Here is a 17,424-nt window from a genome sequence, read left to right as displayed (position 1 = left end):
TGAGCCCACGACCCTCCTGTGTTTCTTCCTAGAAGATATTTCCAGACCCCTGGGCAGAGGGGGAGGGTCCACACAGGGTGTGGCAGTCGCACTAGGCTGAGGAAAGAAAGATGTAAGTTTGGGGAGACTGAGCAGACATTCTAGATTTGGGAGCAGAGTATAAAGTCATGCAGAGAAAGAACTCTATGAAGTGTCCTGGCAGGCCCCAGGAAAGCCCTGGTTTGGGCCTGGGACTAGAGGTGGAGTGACCCCCTGGGAATTGAAGGGGTGTGTCTGGGGCTCTTTGGGGCCTGTGAGCAGGAAGGAGAGAAACTCAGTGGGGCTCAGGTCACCCAGGAGCTTACCCACAAAGAAGAGAGCCACAAGACAGGAGACCATGAACATACCTAAAAAGGCCAGAGTATAAAGTAATGCAGAGTAATGCAGAGAAAGAACTCTAGAAACGTGTCTTGGGTTCCCTGGCCATGTCAAGGATAGGACCCCAGTATCTGAGGCAAAATATTTGCGCTAGAAATTCTCATTCTAAGTTGAGCTTGGCAGAAAGCTGAGTCCCTGGAAGGGTGTATGGGGGCAAGAAAAGTCAGAGAAACATCCCTGAGAATTAACAGTCTGAAGACAAGTAAAGTCAGCCACCCGGGAGAAACGAGTTTGGGGAGTGACTTTAAAGGGCTTGGAAAATTTCAGCAAAGGAAGTGCCGGGAACACCTGGGCGGCTGTGACTTCTGGGAGCATGTGCTGCTGATCAGTCATTGTAGTTCGTGGTAAAACTCTGCTGTTTGTAACACACCAACTGAAAGGGCCTAGCTATATCGCTTCTTGGCCTTTTGGCTAAGATCAAGTGGTGGCTCAGATGGAGAGCATCTGTCTACAATGTGGGAGACCTGGGTTCGACTCCTGGGTTCGACCTAGGTCAGGAAGTTCTCTGGAGAAGGAAACGGCAACCCACTCCAGTACTCTTGCCTAGAAAATCCCATGGACGGAGGAGCCTGGTGTCCGTGGGGTCGCGAAGAGTTGGACACGACTGAGCGACTTCCCTTTTTTTTTTCAGTAAAGCCCTTAAACAAAGACGTCCTTATCTCAGAACAGAAAGGACCCTGAGGGAAGAAGAAACAAAGCAGGGAGAAGTGAGCCTGGTGGCTGTCGCAGAGACAAGTCCAAACTTTGGTTCATCGGAGTATTTATTAAGGAGCCGCCATCTGACAGGCCTGCACTGGTTGCCAAGGGGACATAGAGACACAAATCTCTTTTTCTTTCTTGAGAAGCTGCTGGTCATGCTAGGTCATGTGATGTGAACATGTTCGAAAGATTTATTTCCAAAGGACAGGTCAGGAAAAGCAAAGGCTGAATGGAAGGCCCCAGAGAACCAGTTGATTGAGCAGCTCCCAAGGCGTCGTGGAGAAGGGTCTCAGTCCCGCCTGCCCCTGGGCTACAGCTGGCTCACAGGCTTCTTGCAGATCCAGGGGGAGACAGTGGAGCAGGATATGTCATTCCACTTCCGCTGCAGTTGGACACAGTCTTCTGACCGCTCAATACCGTGTTGCCAGTTGTCCGGCTGATTCTCAGCCCAAAACCTGGCAACAAGAGGGCTTCATTCTGCTTGATGAAGGAAGTGCCCCTTCCTCCTGCTTGTGGCATGAGGAGCTGAAGGGTCCCTAAACCCCTGGTGGCCCCAGGTGCTCTGAGGACGGCTTTGCTGAGGTTGTCCTCCATTACTGAGAATGGAGGGATGGGAAGCATGTCTAAAGTTACAAGTCCCCCCCACCAGAATTCATATTTAGTGCTTTCAGATGGGGGCAAGGCCCCTCGGGCCCAGGCCTACGTGGTAGGGTATAGGATAGGCAAAGAAAAAAAAAAAATCCAAACCAGCAAGACCCAGTCACAGGGTGCCTGCCAGCCCCAGGACCTATCTTATTCTGACGCCCCTGTGAAGGGGTCCAGGCAAGGATCACAGCTATGCTGGTGTACACACACATCATATACACACCACACACATCACCCACACAGTCAAATATACACACACCTTATATACACATCACACATGCACGTCATACACATGGATCACACACAGTGCTAACACTTCTTGGACAGGGATACACACGCAAGACAGAGTCTCTAGGCAGCCCTGTCCCAGACAGCGCCTGAGACAGCACCAGACAGAGGCAGGACTCACACACGGCTCCTGGCACGATTGAATGCTGTGCCATCTGTCCAGCGCCAGTTGTCCTCCGTACCGCGGTCAGTGAGGCCGATCCAGTAGTAAACAGAACCCGTGGACTGTGTCAGAAATGCCTGTGGAGAAAAGGCAGTATCATGGCAGTGAGCTCGTGTGAGGGGCTTGTTCACCAGGCCACGTGGAAGAAGAATCCATGCCGTGCTCTCCCCAGTCCCAGCGGCATGAAGCCCACTCTCCAGGAGCTGCACCCCCACCCCCCGCCATGGGTTCCCTGGTTTTCCAGAGCTAGGGCAGCAGACAGGTCACTTTGGGGAAGTTCAGCTTCTTCCATGTTTACCTGAGGAGGAGTGTGGCTTTCCTGGGACAAAGACAGACCTGGCCATGGTTTTTCAAGACACGCTTTACAAAATAGCATGTCATTTGACAGACGGAAAAGAACAGTCTCAGGAAAACCTCAAGGGATGGGTATGTCTGTAAGTTAAACTTGGCCAAACGTAGAGTGGGCACTTGTCAATACCTTCAGTAAATTCTGGTAAGAACATCTGGCATACGGGCCACTCTGGTGCCCTGTTGCCTTTGTTGGTTTTGTTCAGTCACTAAGTTGTGTCCAACTCTTTGCAGCCCCATGGACTGCTGCACACCAGCCTCCTTGTCCTTCACTATCTCCCAGAGTTTGCACAGATTCATGTCCGTTGAGTCAGTGATGCCATCCAACCATCTCATCCTCTGAGGTCCCCTTCGCCTTTGCCTTCTATCTTCCCGGCATAAGGGTCTTTTCCAATGAGTTGGCTCTTTGCATCGGGTGGCCAATGTGTTGAAGCTTCAGCTTCCACAATAGTCCTTCCGATGAATGTTCAGGGTTGATTTCCTTCAGGATTGACTGGTTTGATCTCCTTGCAGTCTGAAGGTCTCTCAAGAGTCTTCTCCAGCACCACAGTTTGAAAGCATCAATTCTTCAGTGCTCAGCTGTCTTTATGGCCTCAAACTCATACATTTGTCTGGCCTTCCCAAGAAGCCTGGATTGTCTGCTCATGAGCCTTACATAGCCATGAGATGAACTGACATTGAAATCAAGATTGACAGCTAGAGAAGAAGCCTGAGAGGAAGATGAGGGAATGGGGAGGGAAGGAGGTACCCAGCACCTTGAGGGCGGTTACCTAGTACCCCTCCCTCTGCCCTTCCTTTCTGCTGACCCCTCTGGGGTCTCCCTCATTCACTGAGGACATTGGGTTTGCTGTAAGTGCTTATACCTCCAGTACAAGATGTTCATCAGAATTCAATAAATATTTGCTCCCTGACTGACAGAGGAGATGTGAAGGACTGCCATGCCCACTCCAAGAGGGGAAGGCCAAAGCGCAAAGCCCCTGACCCCACGTCAGTCCCAGAAGCAGCACCCCAAGCCCACAGCTCTGACCTGCTCCTCCTCCGAGGTCACCGAGGCCAGGTGGGCTCCATGGGACACACAGAACTGCTCAGCCTCCTGCCACGTCTTCTTGGCAGAAGAAAAGTAATACAAGTTCCCACTGTAGAACTTCCCGCCTTGCAGGAACAGCAGGAGAAGCTGATCTGGAGCAAAGGTGGGGAAGGAGAGAGAACTGGGAGCTGCCTGCAGATCCTGCTCCCTCCGGGGACTGACCGCTGAGGGTCACAAGCCCCTGCAATGCTTGATGCCCTCGGCTACAGGGCCACAGTCCGGGAGGCTGCAGCCCCAGCCCATGACCCGACAGAGCAGAGGAGCAGCTCAGGACATCTGGCTCCATCACTCCAGGGGTGTTCAGACAGCTCTGCTACCCGGCCATATTCTTTCAGGGCTCTTGCTTCCTAGCTATACTACTCACTTTCCCAACTCATTGCTACCACCTGCTTGTCCCCTGCATCTTGGTCCCCTTCATTTCCCTGGGAGCGTTCACAGCCATCCTGTATCTTCACTCATTCCCTTGACTTCATCTCCATCTACTTCAGCTGTCCACACCAAGAACCACACTTGGGACCTTGTCATCCCCTCGTTTGCCTGACCTCACAATTTCAGACCCTAATGGCTCATCCTATGAGCACAAGCCCTGATTCCCTAAGCTATTTCATCCCTCTCTGTCCTGACACTCTGTTAACAGCCTCCTAATCACAGCTCCTTGAAATGGTGCCAAAACAGACTCATTCATTCGTGTATTCCTTTATTCAATATACCTTAACTTCTATGAATCAGGAACCTTTATACAAAGATTAATTAGACATGAATCATGCCCTCAAGGGAATTACTGTCCAGCAAATGAGACAGACATAAAAATGGTATTGAAGATGCATTGATTGGAAACCATGGCATGTTAGAGGCACTAAAGAGGGTGTGGTCTCCTTTAGCTGGGCTGGAAACAGGGCTCAGGAAGGACCCTAGGTGAGGATCTAAGCTAGTCTTCAAAGACTAGCTGAGTCTTCAAAGACCGAGGAAGAGTTTGCCAGATGGGCAAGGAGAGAATTCCAGGCGGGGGAGAGAGTCATTGCAAAAGCACAAAGGTGTGAAACAGCACGGTGCAGCCTGACCTGTTCAAGGGCTTTACGGCCCATGCGCAGGCTTCCCAGCTGGCACTAGCGGTGAAGCACTTGTCTGCCAGTGCAGGAGACGTAGGAGACGCAAGTTCGATCCCTGGGTAGGGAAGATCCCCTAAAGGAGGGCATGGCAATCCACTCATGGACAGAGGAGCCTGAAGGGTGACAGTCCACAGGGTCACAAAGAGTTGAACACCAGTGAAGCAACTGAGCATGCTCGCACACAGAGTCAGGGCACAAAGGATGGGAGATGGACTTGGACAGGTTCTCCAGTGCGAGACCATACATCCTGTGTGAAGGAGTTTGGGTTTCTTCATGGGAACAGTGGGAAACCCTGAGGGCTTTGAAGAAAGATCGTAATTTGCTCAGATTTGCCTCGAGATGGTGCAATTGCTGAACAGGAAGAAGGCAGTCTTAATGGGACCAGAGACACCAGTTACAACACAATTACAAATGTTTGAATGACAGATGGTGAGTGTGTAAACCAGGGTTTTTCAAAGTGTGGTCCTAGGTCCACCAGCATTAGTACCCGGGGCTTGGTAGAAATGCCAGTTCTCAGACTCACCCCTGCTGTTGCTGCTGCTAAGTCACTTCAGTCGTGTCTGACTCTGTGCGACCCCACAGATGGCAGCCCACCAGGCTCTGCCGTCCCTGGGATTCTCCAGGCAAGAGTACTGGAGTGGGGTGCCATTGCCTTCTCCGCAGACTCACTCCAGCCTAGCTGAATTCAGAACTGTTTTTTGACAATTTAACACACTCTCCAGGTGATTCTGATACACTCCAAAGTCTGAGAAACAGCAGTCCAAACCAAGAATTGGGAGACTACAGACTGCCAGCAGCTTCTTTTCACAAATGAAGTTTGTTTTATTTTAAAGTTATTTATTTTTTAATTGAAGGATAGTTACTTTACAGAATTCGTATACCTATGGAACACAGCCATGCCCTTCAGTTGACAGATGGTCTTCAGTTGCTTAATCATTGCAACAGAGACTGTTTAACCAGACGCTCAAAACATCAACTGTTTGGCCCTTTAAGAAAAAAAAAAATTAATGGTTCTTAGCCCTGACTGACCATTAGAACCACCTAGGGCATTTTTAAAAGAAAATTCTGATGCTAGGCTGCATCTCAGACCAAGCGCCTGCCCTCCCAAAGAAAAGTTAGAGTTCTAGAGGTGGGTTCCAGGCTTCAGTTTTATAAAAACTCATTGGGTGATTCCAGTGTGTCCCCAAGGTGGAGAAACATTCATCCCTACCAAAGCAGGAGCAAGGCAGAGGGAGTGGGGAGGACAGTAGGGGGCATGGGAGATGTGTCAAGAAGGGAAGACTTCCAGGCTTCCAAAAGACAGACGGGGAGAGAGAGAAACAGCAGAGCGGGCCCTCAGTTCTGTCTCCGAAGCCCCTCATTTGTCAGCCGCATATTCCAGCAGTTGCTCCAAATGGCCCCCGCCCTCACAGCTCTCTCCCTCTTCTGTCACCTTTGACCAGGGACCTCTTACTCTACAAAGACATCACTAAATATCTGCTCCCTCGCTGTCTTGTACCCGCATCTGCAAACCTGGGTGAACATCTGCTTCCACACCTCCTCCGCTCCCAGCCTCAGAGGTTCATGTGCCGCGCCAGCCCTTCAAGGCCAGTCCCTCCGCTGTGCTTTCCATTCTCTCCTCTCTCTCCCAGGTTCCAACCTTGTCTCCCCGACCCCTCCCCTACTCTCTTCTTCTCTCTTCTTCAATCTTCTCCCCGTTTGCAGGCGCCTTTGTCTCACCCTCAGATCAAGCCTAGCCTAATCTAGACCAGCCCTCTCAAGGAATTTCACCAAAATATTAGCAGTGGGTTATTTTTTCAAGAGACTTTTTACAGGAACACAAGTTGTCATATTCTCATCTTTCTCTTTTTCAATGTTTGCCACACCTACAATTAATATGTAGGTTTTCAGATATAAGTATGGGTGGCACAGCTGGTTTTTTAACCCCTGCTTCTACCTTCCCATATCCCTCACCTCAGCCTCATCTTCTGTTCTCAGCCAAGGCCCTTGAAGGACTGGGGCACCTTCATCTCTCACTCACTTCCCACTGACTGTGGTCTGGCCTTCAGGCCATATACAACTCTCCACTGAAACTTTATTCCAATGACCTGCTAACTGCCCAGTTAGTGGGTGCTTATTGGTTCTTTACCTGGGGCCCTTAGACATTTGCCAGAACCAGCCACGCTGTTCACAAGATTCTCTCCTTCCTTGACTTCTCCAGCTGCACACTTCCTAATTCTCCTCCTGCCTCTGAGACTGCCTTCTCCAGTCTCCTTCAAAAGCACTTCTTTCCCTACTTGCCGCCTAAAAGTTGACTTCCTGTTTCCACCCTCAGCTTCCTTCTCACGCAGCATCTCATCTCATGCAGACTCCTGCATCCCCACTGCCACAACCAGAACCAGCGTACCCAGGGCTCCCGCATCTTTGTCTGCAGCAGGACCACTCTCCTACCCCCCCGACAGCCCACGGGTGATGGCTGCGTGAACACCCTCATGGCATCTCAGATCCAACATGCTCAAACCTCACAGCTTGTCTTCTCCTTCTATTCCCTGTCTCAGTCTATAGACCCATCCAGTCAGCCTCCTTGAAATTCTCCGGCAAATACTCATTTCCAAAAGGATGAAACCCAAACTCAGCCATTCCGCGTCTAGCTGGTGTCTCTGCAGAGCTGCCTCCCTTTCTCACACAGTGTTTTTTCAACTGCCAGCATCAACCCACTGGTGGATTTTGTTGAAGTTATTGCGGGGAGAGGGAGTTTGGAGACTAGACAGTAAAATATGAGTGCATTCACGTGGTAAAAGCTTTGCTTTTTGAAATGCGTGTGTATGTGAGAGAGACATAATTATAACTAGGTGGGTCGGAGGGCATCATTGACTCAATGGATATGAGTCTGAGCAAACTCTGGGAGATGGTGAAGGACAGGGACGCCTGGCGTGCTGCAGTCCATGGGGTCGTAAAGAATCAGATATGACCGAGCAACTGAACAACAAGCGACATGATATAAAATGAATTTTATGCTGTGATTCCCTGTTTGAAAGCCACTGCCCTGACCCTTACCTGCTGTCTTTTCAGCCTGTGTCTCCCCAGTGGCCCTCTTGGCCGTGGTCCGGTCAGACAGAACTGCCAGAAGTTCCTTGAACCTCATGGTTCACACCTCCATGCCTGTGACCTGCTGTTCCCTTATCCTATCTGCTGGGAAAACACCTACTCATCTTTCAGCCCCCAGTTCAAAGGCCAGATTCCCACTGAAGCATCTTTGATCTTTTATCCTCCAGAAAATTGCCTCCCTCCTTGGAAGCTCCTTGTCTGCACCAGAGGACATCAGCCCTGAGAAGACCCCTCTTGTCCTTTCTTTTGCTCCTCCCCACCCCCCAGTTTCTAGACCTACTCCCAACATTGCCCCACTCAGGCCTTTTGTGCAAGGCTGCTCCACCCGCCTATAAGCTTCAAGGGCATTTTGTTAATCTTTATGATCCTGACACATCCTAGGGCCTCAGGAAATTTTTGTCAGATGTATACAGGAATGCTGTACTTTGCTAAATGCTTCTATGTGTTAAGTCATTTGATCCTCACTGGGGAGCAAGTATTATTTTCCCCACTTTACAGGTGAGAAAAAGGAAGCTCAGAGAAGGTGAACAACTTGAGAAAAACCACAGCATCTGGGCTAGTCAGAAGTTGGAAATAAGGCTGTCTGGCCCTGCTAGCACACTCTGTCCCTATTATACACCAGATCGCATTTGTTTCCCAGATGTAGGTTTTGTCACTCTGGTCAGAGAATAAGCAGAGATTACATCACCTTTAGTTGGATCCAGCCCCTCTCCAGCACCCACACTCCCCCGGGCATACATGTTGAAATCAGCAAAAGGCCGAAGGGACAGGAGACTCTGCCCTCCCCAGCCTCCTCCCTGCACTTACTTTGGGTCCTCTGGAGCTGCTCCTGTGAAGCCAAGGCTGTGCGGAAGGACTCCAAGCTTCTCTGCTGCTCCTGGATTGTTGTCGTCAGTGTTTTGGTGTTCCCCAAATCCTTTTTTAACGTCCGGATCTCAGTTCTGGCCTCCTGCAGACGTCTCTCTAACATTTGGGTCTGGGACTGTAAGGCTGTGGCGTCCCTCATTCCTTGTTTTAAAGTCTGTATCTCTTGGCTGGCATTTCTCAAAAGACCATTTAACACCTGAATCTTGGAACTTAAGGCAATGGCACTTTCCAGCTCTGTTTTTAATACTCTCATCTCAGCATCTGTCTGCTCCAGGTGACTGCTTGCTGTTTGGGTCTGGGCGGTAACATTTTCCAAATCTCTTTTTAACAAGTGAATCTCACCTCCAGCCCTTTCCAAATGACTTCTTAACACCTGGATCTGAGCACTGGTGTTGTCTAAACTGCCTCTTATAAAGATCTGGGTCTGAGAATTTAAAGCATTTGCATTTTGCAGACTTCCCTTTAACCTCTTCATCTCAGCAGTGGTGTTTTCCAAACTACTCCTTAAAACCTGATGGTGGGCCCTTAAATCACCGACACTATCCAGATTACCTCTTAAAACATGGATCTGGGCATTAACATTCTTTAAACTACTGTTTGCCAATCGGACCTCAGCGTTTGCCATTTCTAACCCTGCCTTCAACACCTGGATCTCCATGTTGGCATTTTCTAAGCCTCTGTTTAACACAAGGAGCTCGATGCTAGTGTTTTCCAAACTGCTTTTAAAGAAACTCTGGATCTGGGAATTTGAACCATTTGCCTCTTCTAGATCTCCCTGTAGCTTCTGAATCTTAGAAGTAGTCTCCTCCAAGGAACTCTTTAACACCTGGGTCTGGAAACTCAAGGTACTGGCGTCCTTCAGGAGGCCTTTTAGCATCTGGATGTCAGCACTGGCACTTTCCAGATCACCGCTGAGCATCTGGATCTGAGAACTGACATTGTCTACTCTGCACGTCAATAGCTGGATCCCCACGCTCCAGGTGCTGGCATTCTCCATGTGTCCTTTAAACAGCTGGACAGCCTCTTGGAACTCCGCCACCCTGACCGAGTGGTAGGAATCTGGAGGGAGGAAATGGAGAAAGCAGCCGAAGAGGCCCGTCATGTAGGGAAGCATTCTCAAAATCTCCAAGGTAAATGTCTGCAGCACAACCCTGAGCTCTCCTCAAGCAGCCTATAACCACCCGGGCCCTGGGGCTGGACCACCTGAGAATGTAAAGCCAAAAACAAAATAAAGGTCTATTTAGTGAACCAGGAAGCAGAAGGATTGAAATACTTGACTACTGGATTATTCTGCCATTGTAATTGAACTTGAAAATAACTGATTAAATCACTGAGAGCTGTCGATGTTTAATTCAACTGAAGTTTCACCATTAGATATTAATAGGTCATTATGGAAAGACAACAGGTACGAATCAAACCCGTGTTTAGTCCGATGCTATATTTGTACACCAAGCATGAAGCCTCTGATTCACAATTGTGACTTCCTCCTGGTGGTGCAGAGGTTAAAGCGTCTGCCTGCAATGTGAGAGATCTGGGTTTGATCCCTGGGTCGGAAAGATTCCCTGGAGAAGGAAATGGCAACCCACTCCAGTATTCTTGCCTGGAGAATCCCATGGACGGAGGAGATTGGTGGGGTAGTCCACGGGTTGCAAAGAGTCGGACACGACTGAGCGACTTCACTTCACTTCAAAAACTATGTAGGCCACAAACATTTTCTGATCACAGATCCACGGGGGGAAGAAAACAGAAACAAAATGAAATAGGTACCCATGGAGGAAGTATTCTGCTCAGTGTACAGGGCTCTGTGGAAGTCCTCCGATGAGACAGAACCCTGAACTGCAATGGCGCCTCCCGTGCTACATAGTGCAAGGGTCCCTATAGAACCACTGAGGATATGGGAGACCCAAGTGGGAGGCTTTGGTCGTTGCGTCATTCAAGGAAACTGCAGCATCCCACCAAACCCTCTGCAGCTGCACCCTCTGTGCACCCAGGAGCTAGAATATGAGCTCAGACTTTCACGGCATGAGGCGCCCATTCCAGCCTCCTTTCAGAAACAGGGAGAAGGACCCGAATAAGCAGAGACCCTTTCTGGAGGATTCCTGCCCGACTTCTAAAGCCCTGCCTAAGTAGGTATGTCAGACCTGAGCCGCTGTGCTGAGGTAAGACCAGGAGGGCCGTAAATCAATGGGACCGAAGAGAGAATGCACACAAATATGGACAATTGGTTTCCAACAAAGATACAAAGGAGAAAGGATAACTTTTTCGACTGAGGGTGCTGGAACAACTGTACAGCCATTTGCAAAAAGAAAAAATGAACTTCAGTCCATATCTTGCATCATTATTCAAAACATTAACTCAAAATTAATCATAGACCTAAATGGAAAACCCCCAAACTATAAAATGTCCAGAAGCAAATTTGAGGGCATGTCTTTGTGACCTTGGTATAGGCAAAGATTTCTTAGATGCCAGATCAAAAGGCCAATCCATAAAAGAGATAAGATGGATAAATCAGACTTTACCAAAACTTAAATCTTGTTAAGAGAATGAAAAGAGAAGCCATAGACTAAAAAAAAAAAAAAAAAGTTAGTAAATCACACGACTGAGAAAGGTCAAAAAAAGAGTACATACTCTAGACCCTTTTATATAACACTCTAGAAAAAGTCAAGCCATCTGTATCTGAGCAAGCAGATCAGTGGTTGCCTGGGAACAAGGAAGGGAGGAGAGAGGCAGGATGGCCAAGGGCAGGAGTGTTGAACTTGGGGGCAGAAGGTCGAGTATGTCCATTATCTTGATTGTGATGCTTCATGCATCTATATATTTGTCAAAACTTAGGTTGTACGCTTTAAATACATATACTTTATTATGTGTCAATTGTACCTCAAAAAAAAAGCCATTGAAAAGAAAGATACTGGCTTTCTCTGAGGAGAATAGAAACCATTTAGGGGCCTGAGGACATTGAGGAGGAAGAAATGTGTCCTGGGGTCTGAGCATCCAAGGTCGTGTCTCCCTCCCCTCCCCCATTGCAGCTACTTACAGTCGGGTTCCTTGAGAAACTGCCCAGTATGATTGTCTCCCAGAAACTCTTGGAAGTAAGCAGATGTCTCCAGTGCAGGTCTTGGGTGCTGTAGAACTGAGATACCCCATTCCCACATCAGCACAATCCCCAGGCTGCTCCACCCTCAGTCAGGGTTCCAGAAGGAGGTGGAGGAGATGGCACCACAACCCCCTCAGAGTTCCCCTCACAGGCCTCATCTCTTGGGAATCTCCCCTTGGACAACAACCTTGGTTGGGTCCCAGGAAAGCCCTGGTTTGGGCCTGGGACTGGAAGTGGAGTGACCCCCCCGGGAGTAGAAGGGGGTGTCTAGGGCTCTTTGGGGCCTGTGTGCAGGAAGGAGAGAAAATCAGTGGGGCTCAGGTCACCCAGGAGCTTACCCACAATGAAGAGAGCCACAAGACAGGAGACCAAAAACACACCCAAAGAGGCCAGGGTGGCCTGCAAACGCCTGGGCATCCTGGGGGCTGCAGGAACCACTGCCATGGGGTCCAGTCCTGCAGGGGAGAAGCCAGGATCCAGGAGGAGACTGCTGTGTGGGCTGGACAGTTGCAGCCCCTCAGCCTTATTCTCCTGTCCTGTCCTATAGGACTGAGAAGGCTTGTCCTGCCCACCCTGGAGAAAGGCAATGAGTGCCTGGGAACGTGCGCCAGGGCTCATGGAAGCTGTGGTAGCAACAGAAGGCTCAGAAAAGACCACCAGCCCAAGCCTGGAGGGCGCGCACAGGGCACAGACCTGGCACAATGGAAGACAACAAAGGTACTGTTTGAATGAAAGCAGAAAGGAGGGAGGGAATGGGGGAGGGAGGCACACAGCAGGAACCCCGACCTCAGCGGCTCAGGGCCAGCTTTGCTGCGAGAATCCTGACCGGAGCGACACTCACAGCCCTTGGGGGCTGCTGCAGCCACAAGCTGGCATGGATGTCCTAAGAAGGGCTGTGCCTGAGACTCTGCGGGCTGAGTATACAGAGAACGGAGAGACCACAGCTCAGATTCCCTGAGGCCTCATGGGGCCAGCCCAGCATGCAGGAATGGGGTTTCAAACCAGGTCCCCCTGAATTCATTGTTCACTCTCCTTCTCTTGCCAGGTTGCCAGCCCCCAGGGAAAAGGGTCAGGGGAGATTTCATGCGAAGCCTCGATGCAGGCCATAGGCACTCTGTCCTTGCCTGACCCACCTGCAGCCCCACCTGTTTATTCTGGAAGCCGACCCAGTGCTGAGCCTGCCAGGCAAGGGCTGAGGAAGATGGTGGGGGGCCAGGGCCCAGCAGGCCGGACCCTCCGTGTTGAAGACAGGCAGAGGCCCCAGTTTTCTCACCTTGGGAGGACAGGCAGACACTCTGGTTGTCTGTGCAGAAGTGGACCGAGTCAGCTCTCGTCTCTGCTTCCTTCATCCTCCAGAGCAGCTCCCCGCCACGCTGTGAACCAGCAGTGGGGAAGTGAAGCTGCGATATGGGTTTATATGCTCCCGAGTCAGTCCTTACAAACTCTGCCTTCCCCTGCTGCTGACTCTGCAGAAGTGCCCCATCTGGGCCCTTCCCCTCTGGGCTCCCAAGTGCCAGTTGGCCTCCCCCATCCTCCTTCTTCCCTCAGCCCCAGCCTCCCCACCCCTGCGCTCCATGGTAGCCTCAAACACTAGCCTCGGCCCCAAAGTCACAGACACCTTTCACCAGCCACTTAGAATGGAGTTAGGGATTCCTTCTCAACTTTGCATAGAAAAACATCCTCGTGACCCGTGGCTGAGTCTTAATTCCAGCCTCAGACTCTCTTAAGTAACGGGAGGCCAGTAAGGAGGAGGCTGGCTCAGCGCAGCAGGTGTTTGCAAGTCACAGAAAGGACTGAGATGACTCTGCCCACTCAGGACCTCACAGCGGGCATGATGGGAAAGGGATTATAGCAGAATAAAAAACACTTCTTTGGTCTCTGTCCCAGTCCCTAGAACAGAGCTCCTAAAAGCCTTGGAGTTTTCTGAGTGACAAATGTGTCTTTTGTTATCCAAAACTAACCCTTTAAAACCACATTTGCATTCATGCTGATGAGGGGACTCCGACCACTAGATAGCTTCTAGATGGAGACAGTCTTAGAAAGACTTAATCCCTCACCTCTCTCATTGGGTTATAAGAGCTCATAAACAGCAGGAGAGCTTCAAGAAGTTTCCTGGCTGGTGAACAAACCCACCTACCCAAAAGGGTATTGCACCCCTACTCCATGGGGACAGAGAACCCCCCACGCTCCGGGTCCCCCCCCGGCACCTTGCCCTCTGTTCCTCTTCATCTGGTTCTTTGTTTTTATCCTCCACCATAACCTGTGATGGTAAGTACAGAGTTTTCATGAGTTCTGTGAGTCATTCTAGTGAATTATCAAGCTGGGAAGGGTCATGGAGTCCCCCAGATTTGCAGTCTGCTGGGCAGAAGTATGGTTGCTTGGAGACCCTGCTTGCATGAGGTATCTGAAGCTGGAGCTGTCTCGTGCGACTGAGCCTCTAACTCACTCAATGGTTGAATGTCAGAATTGAATTGAATTGTAGACACTCAGCTGATGTCAGAGAACTGGTTGGTCTCAGAAAACACCCAGAGAAGGCAATGGCACCCCACTCCAGTACTCTTGCCTAGAAAATCCCATGGACGGAGGAGCCTGGTAGGCTGCAGTCCATGGGGTCGCGAAGAGTCAGACACGACTGAGCGACTTCACTTTCACTTTTCACTTTCATGCATTGGAGAAGAAAATGGCAACTCACTCCAGTGTTCGTGCCTGGAGAATCCCAGGGATGGAGGAGCCTGGTGAGCTGCCGTCTATGGGGTCCCACAGAGTCGGACACGACTTAGCAGCGACTTAGCAGCAGCAGCAGAAAACACCACATATCTGGTGTCAGAAGTTATGTCAGAAAATACCAAATAGGACCCAGCTTGATCCAAGATCTCACCCTTAGGTGATTGGATTTGTGCTCCACTGAGCTGATCAGGTTCAGGACTGACTCCACCAAACTGCAATGTAAGCCAAAGTGCCGCTCTGTGATGAGACCTGCAACTCCCAGGAGAAACAAACACTGTGTCGGGGGCTCCTGTGCTTGTGGGCCAAGACCTAGGAGTGAGGTGTGCCAGGGGCGCTGTGCAGCCCCAAGTCCCCACCCTCGTGGGGTGACCGACTGGGCAGAATCAACAGCCACCCTGGCTGGTCAAGGCAGTCCTCCTGAAGTCAGCTCTGAGGACGATGGTAGATTCTCGCTGCTCGCTCCCCCGTCACTTCAGAGGGTTATTGTCTTACTGAAATGGATCACATTTTCTTGAACACATAAAAATCTAATTATGTGTTTGTCCCCTGTCTCACCAGTGGGCCATTTACGAGATGCCAGTTACCTTGTAAATGGATTGTTCCATCCAAATTGTGTTGCTTTCTCTCATTTTCACCTTCAGCCCTTACATCCTATTCCTGCAGCATTTTCCCTAATGCTGGAGTCCGCCTCCCACAGGGCCCCAAGCACCACCCAAGAAGCCCACTGCCCAGCTTCCATGGTAGAGAAGCCAGGCCGAATGTGCCTCCTACTGTGGCCAGGCCGGGAGAGCAACTTGGGTCCCGCCTGTGTCATGGATGGCCAGTGCCAACACAGCCGCAGCCACAGGCAGCCAGGGGCACAGCTCGTCTGCAGGGTGAGGAGAGGAGGGCTTGCCTATGCCCAGCTCATGATGCCACAGTAATGTGGGGATGTGTGTGTGTCTGTGATATGTGTGTTGTGTGAAATATATGTGTGTGTGTATATTTGTGTGTGTATGGATGTGAGTATGTGTCCATACCTATGTGTGTTTATGTGCAAATGGACTTCCCAAGTGACTTCATGGGAAAGACTCCACCTGCCAATGCAGGAGCCACAGGAGACGCAGGTTCCACCCCTGGGTCAGGAAGATCCCCTGGAGGAGCCACAGGAACCCACTCCAGCAGTCTTGCCAGGATAATCCCATGGACCGAGGAGCCTGGCTGGATACTCATGGGGTGACAAATAGTCAGACGTGACTGAAGTGACTGAGCACGTGTGTGTATTGCGTGTGAATATATGTATGTGACGTGTATATGTATGTGTGTTTATATGTGCGCAGTGTGTGCATATGTATGTATGTATGTATATGCGTGTGTGTTTTGGGTGGTGTATGTGTGAGTGAAGAATGCAGATCCACCATCCACCAGCCTGCTAACTCCTGGCAGTTGAAAGCTGAGGAGAGAGGAGAAGGCACAGGAAAATGTGAAGTCAGCCAACAGCTCTGCCTGAGACCCCAGGAGTGTCCATGTGGGAGGGGGGCTGCTAGAGGTCACCTCAAGAGGCTTGTCAGACGTCCAAGGGTGGCCGCAGAAAAGAGAGGGCCTGCCTTGGTTTCTGTTTCCCCACATACAGGAAGGGCCCACATCAGCTAACTCAGGACCTGTTTCCTGGGACTGAGAAGCTGACAGAGCTTCCAAAGCAGAACTTTAGAGAACCCTTGCTCAGCTGTAAGGATGGAGACTGGGGTGGGAAGGGTCATAGGCCTCCAGGCCTGGTCAGCAGGACTCCTCCTCTCACCCCCTCCCCCGTGCCCAAGCCCTCCCCACTCCAGGCTCCCAGCTTTCATTTCTCCTACAAGAGCATCATCTGCCAACAGGAAGAAGCATCAAGAAGTTACTACATCCTTGCTGAGCATTTCTCTTTCTGGCCAGAAAAAGTCAAATGGATATCTGATACCTCAACACCAGAGCCACTCATCAGTGGGGACCTCTCACACTGGTTTTCCCTGTCTCTGCCAAGTGGTACAGGGCTGTCTTCCTAGAGATGCAGATCCTTGGCTTCAGACACCCGAGAAGCTTTCGATCCTCCATATCAACCCCTGACAGCACATGGTGATCCGCTGGGAGTGGCGGGACCCTCCCAAGTGTCAGGAGGGCTGGCTGCAGCTAAGGTGGTGCCAGGAACCTCAGCAGCCAGGCTCTTGGGCCTTCACTCTGCTGCTCGACCCTCTGTGTCTCGCCTACCCTCACCTCTGCACCATTCTCTTTTCTCTGCAAGATATATTCCTTGCGTGCTCCGCCTCTCTGCCTCACAGCTTCTGCGAATTCCGAGTTTCTGCAGGTGCCCCGTGGTGACCCCGCCAGCCTTTCTCTAACTCAGGGCCTTCCAGCTTGACTTCTCTCTGTTAAATGCTTCAATCCCCAGGTGTTTCCAGGTTCAAATTCTTTCCTAGAAAAGTGGTCAGATAGTCCCACACCTCCCTTCACATCAGAACCAACTAGAGATTCCTCGCCAGCCTTGTTCTGCTGCTGCTGCTGCTGCTGCTAAGTAGCTTCAGTCGTGTCCGACTCTGTGCGACCCCACAGACAGCAGCCCATCAGGCTCCGCCATCCCTGGGATTCTCCAGGCAAGAACACCGGAGTGGGTCGCCATTTCCTTCTCCAGTGCCTGAAAATGAAAAGTGAAAGTGAAGTTGCTCAGTCATGTCTGACTCTTCGCAACCCCATGGACTGCAGCCTACCAGGCTCCTCCGTTCATGGGATTTCCCAGGCAAGAGTACTGGAGTGGGTTGTCATTGCCTTCTCCAGCCTTGTTCTGATTGCTTCTTATTTACCCCAGCAGTGAGGGTCTCAGTCAACTCAGGCTGCTATAACAAAAACATTATGAACTAAGAGGCTTACACAAGAGAAATTT

General features: G+C 50.6%; 1 protein-coding gene across 1 annotated transcript; it reads right to left on the bottom strand.

The window, feature by feature from the left end:
• Nucleotides 1-1,426: 1,426 nt before the first annotated feature.
• CLEC4F (C-type lectin domain family 4 member F) lies at nucleotides 1,427-13,153 on the bottom strand. The gene is made up of 7 exons (XM_052649553.1): nucleotides 13,078-13,153; nucleotides 12,143-12,259; nucleotides 11,745-11,840; nucleotides 8,651-9,769; nucleotides 3,588-3,739; nucleotides 2,171-2,289; nucleotides 1,427-1,571 (listed from the first exon to the last, which is right to left on the bottom strand). Exons 1-7 carry the CDS (start codon nucleotides 13,151-13,153, stop codon nucleotides 1,427-1,429), a joined length of 1,824 nt encoding a protein of 607 aa, XP_052505513.1.
• Between the last annotated feature and the right edge of the window lie 4,271 nt (nucleotides 13,154-17,424).

Source organism: Budorcas taxicolor, chromosome 11 (assembly GCF_023091745.1).
Source record: "Budorcas taxicolor isolate Tak-1 chromosome 11, Takin1.1, whole genome shotgun sequence".
Lineage (NCBI taxonomy): Eukaryota > Metazoa > Chordata > Mammalia > Artiodactyla > Bovidae > Budorcas > Budorcas taxicolor.
This window is presented reverse-complemented; position numbering and strand designations above follow the sequence as displayed.

Bases quoted from the DNA above. Each gene is read 5' to 3' on its own strand.
- CLEC4F (XM_052649553.1), bottom strand. From the start codon at position 13,153: ATGAAGGAAGCAGAGACGAGAGCTGACTCGGTCCACTTCTGCACAGAC. The intron at 12,260-13,077 runs GTGAGAAAACTG...TCTCCCCTGCAG, and splicing joins TGTCTGCCTGTCCTCCCAAG to GACTGGACCCCATGGCAGTG. The intron at 3,740-8,650 runs GTAAGTGCAGGG...CCTTTGCTCCAG, and splicing joins GCAGCTCCAGAGGACCCAAA to ATCAGCTTCTCCTGCTGTTC.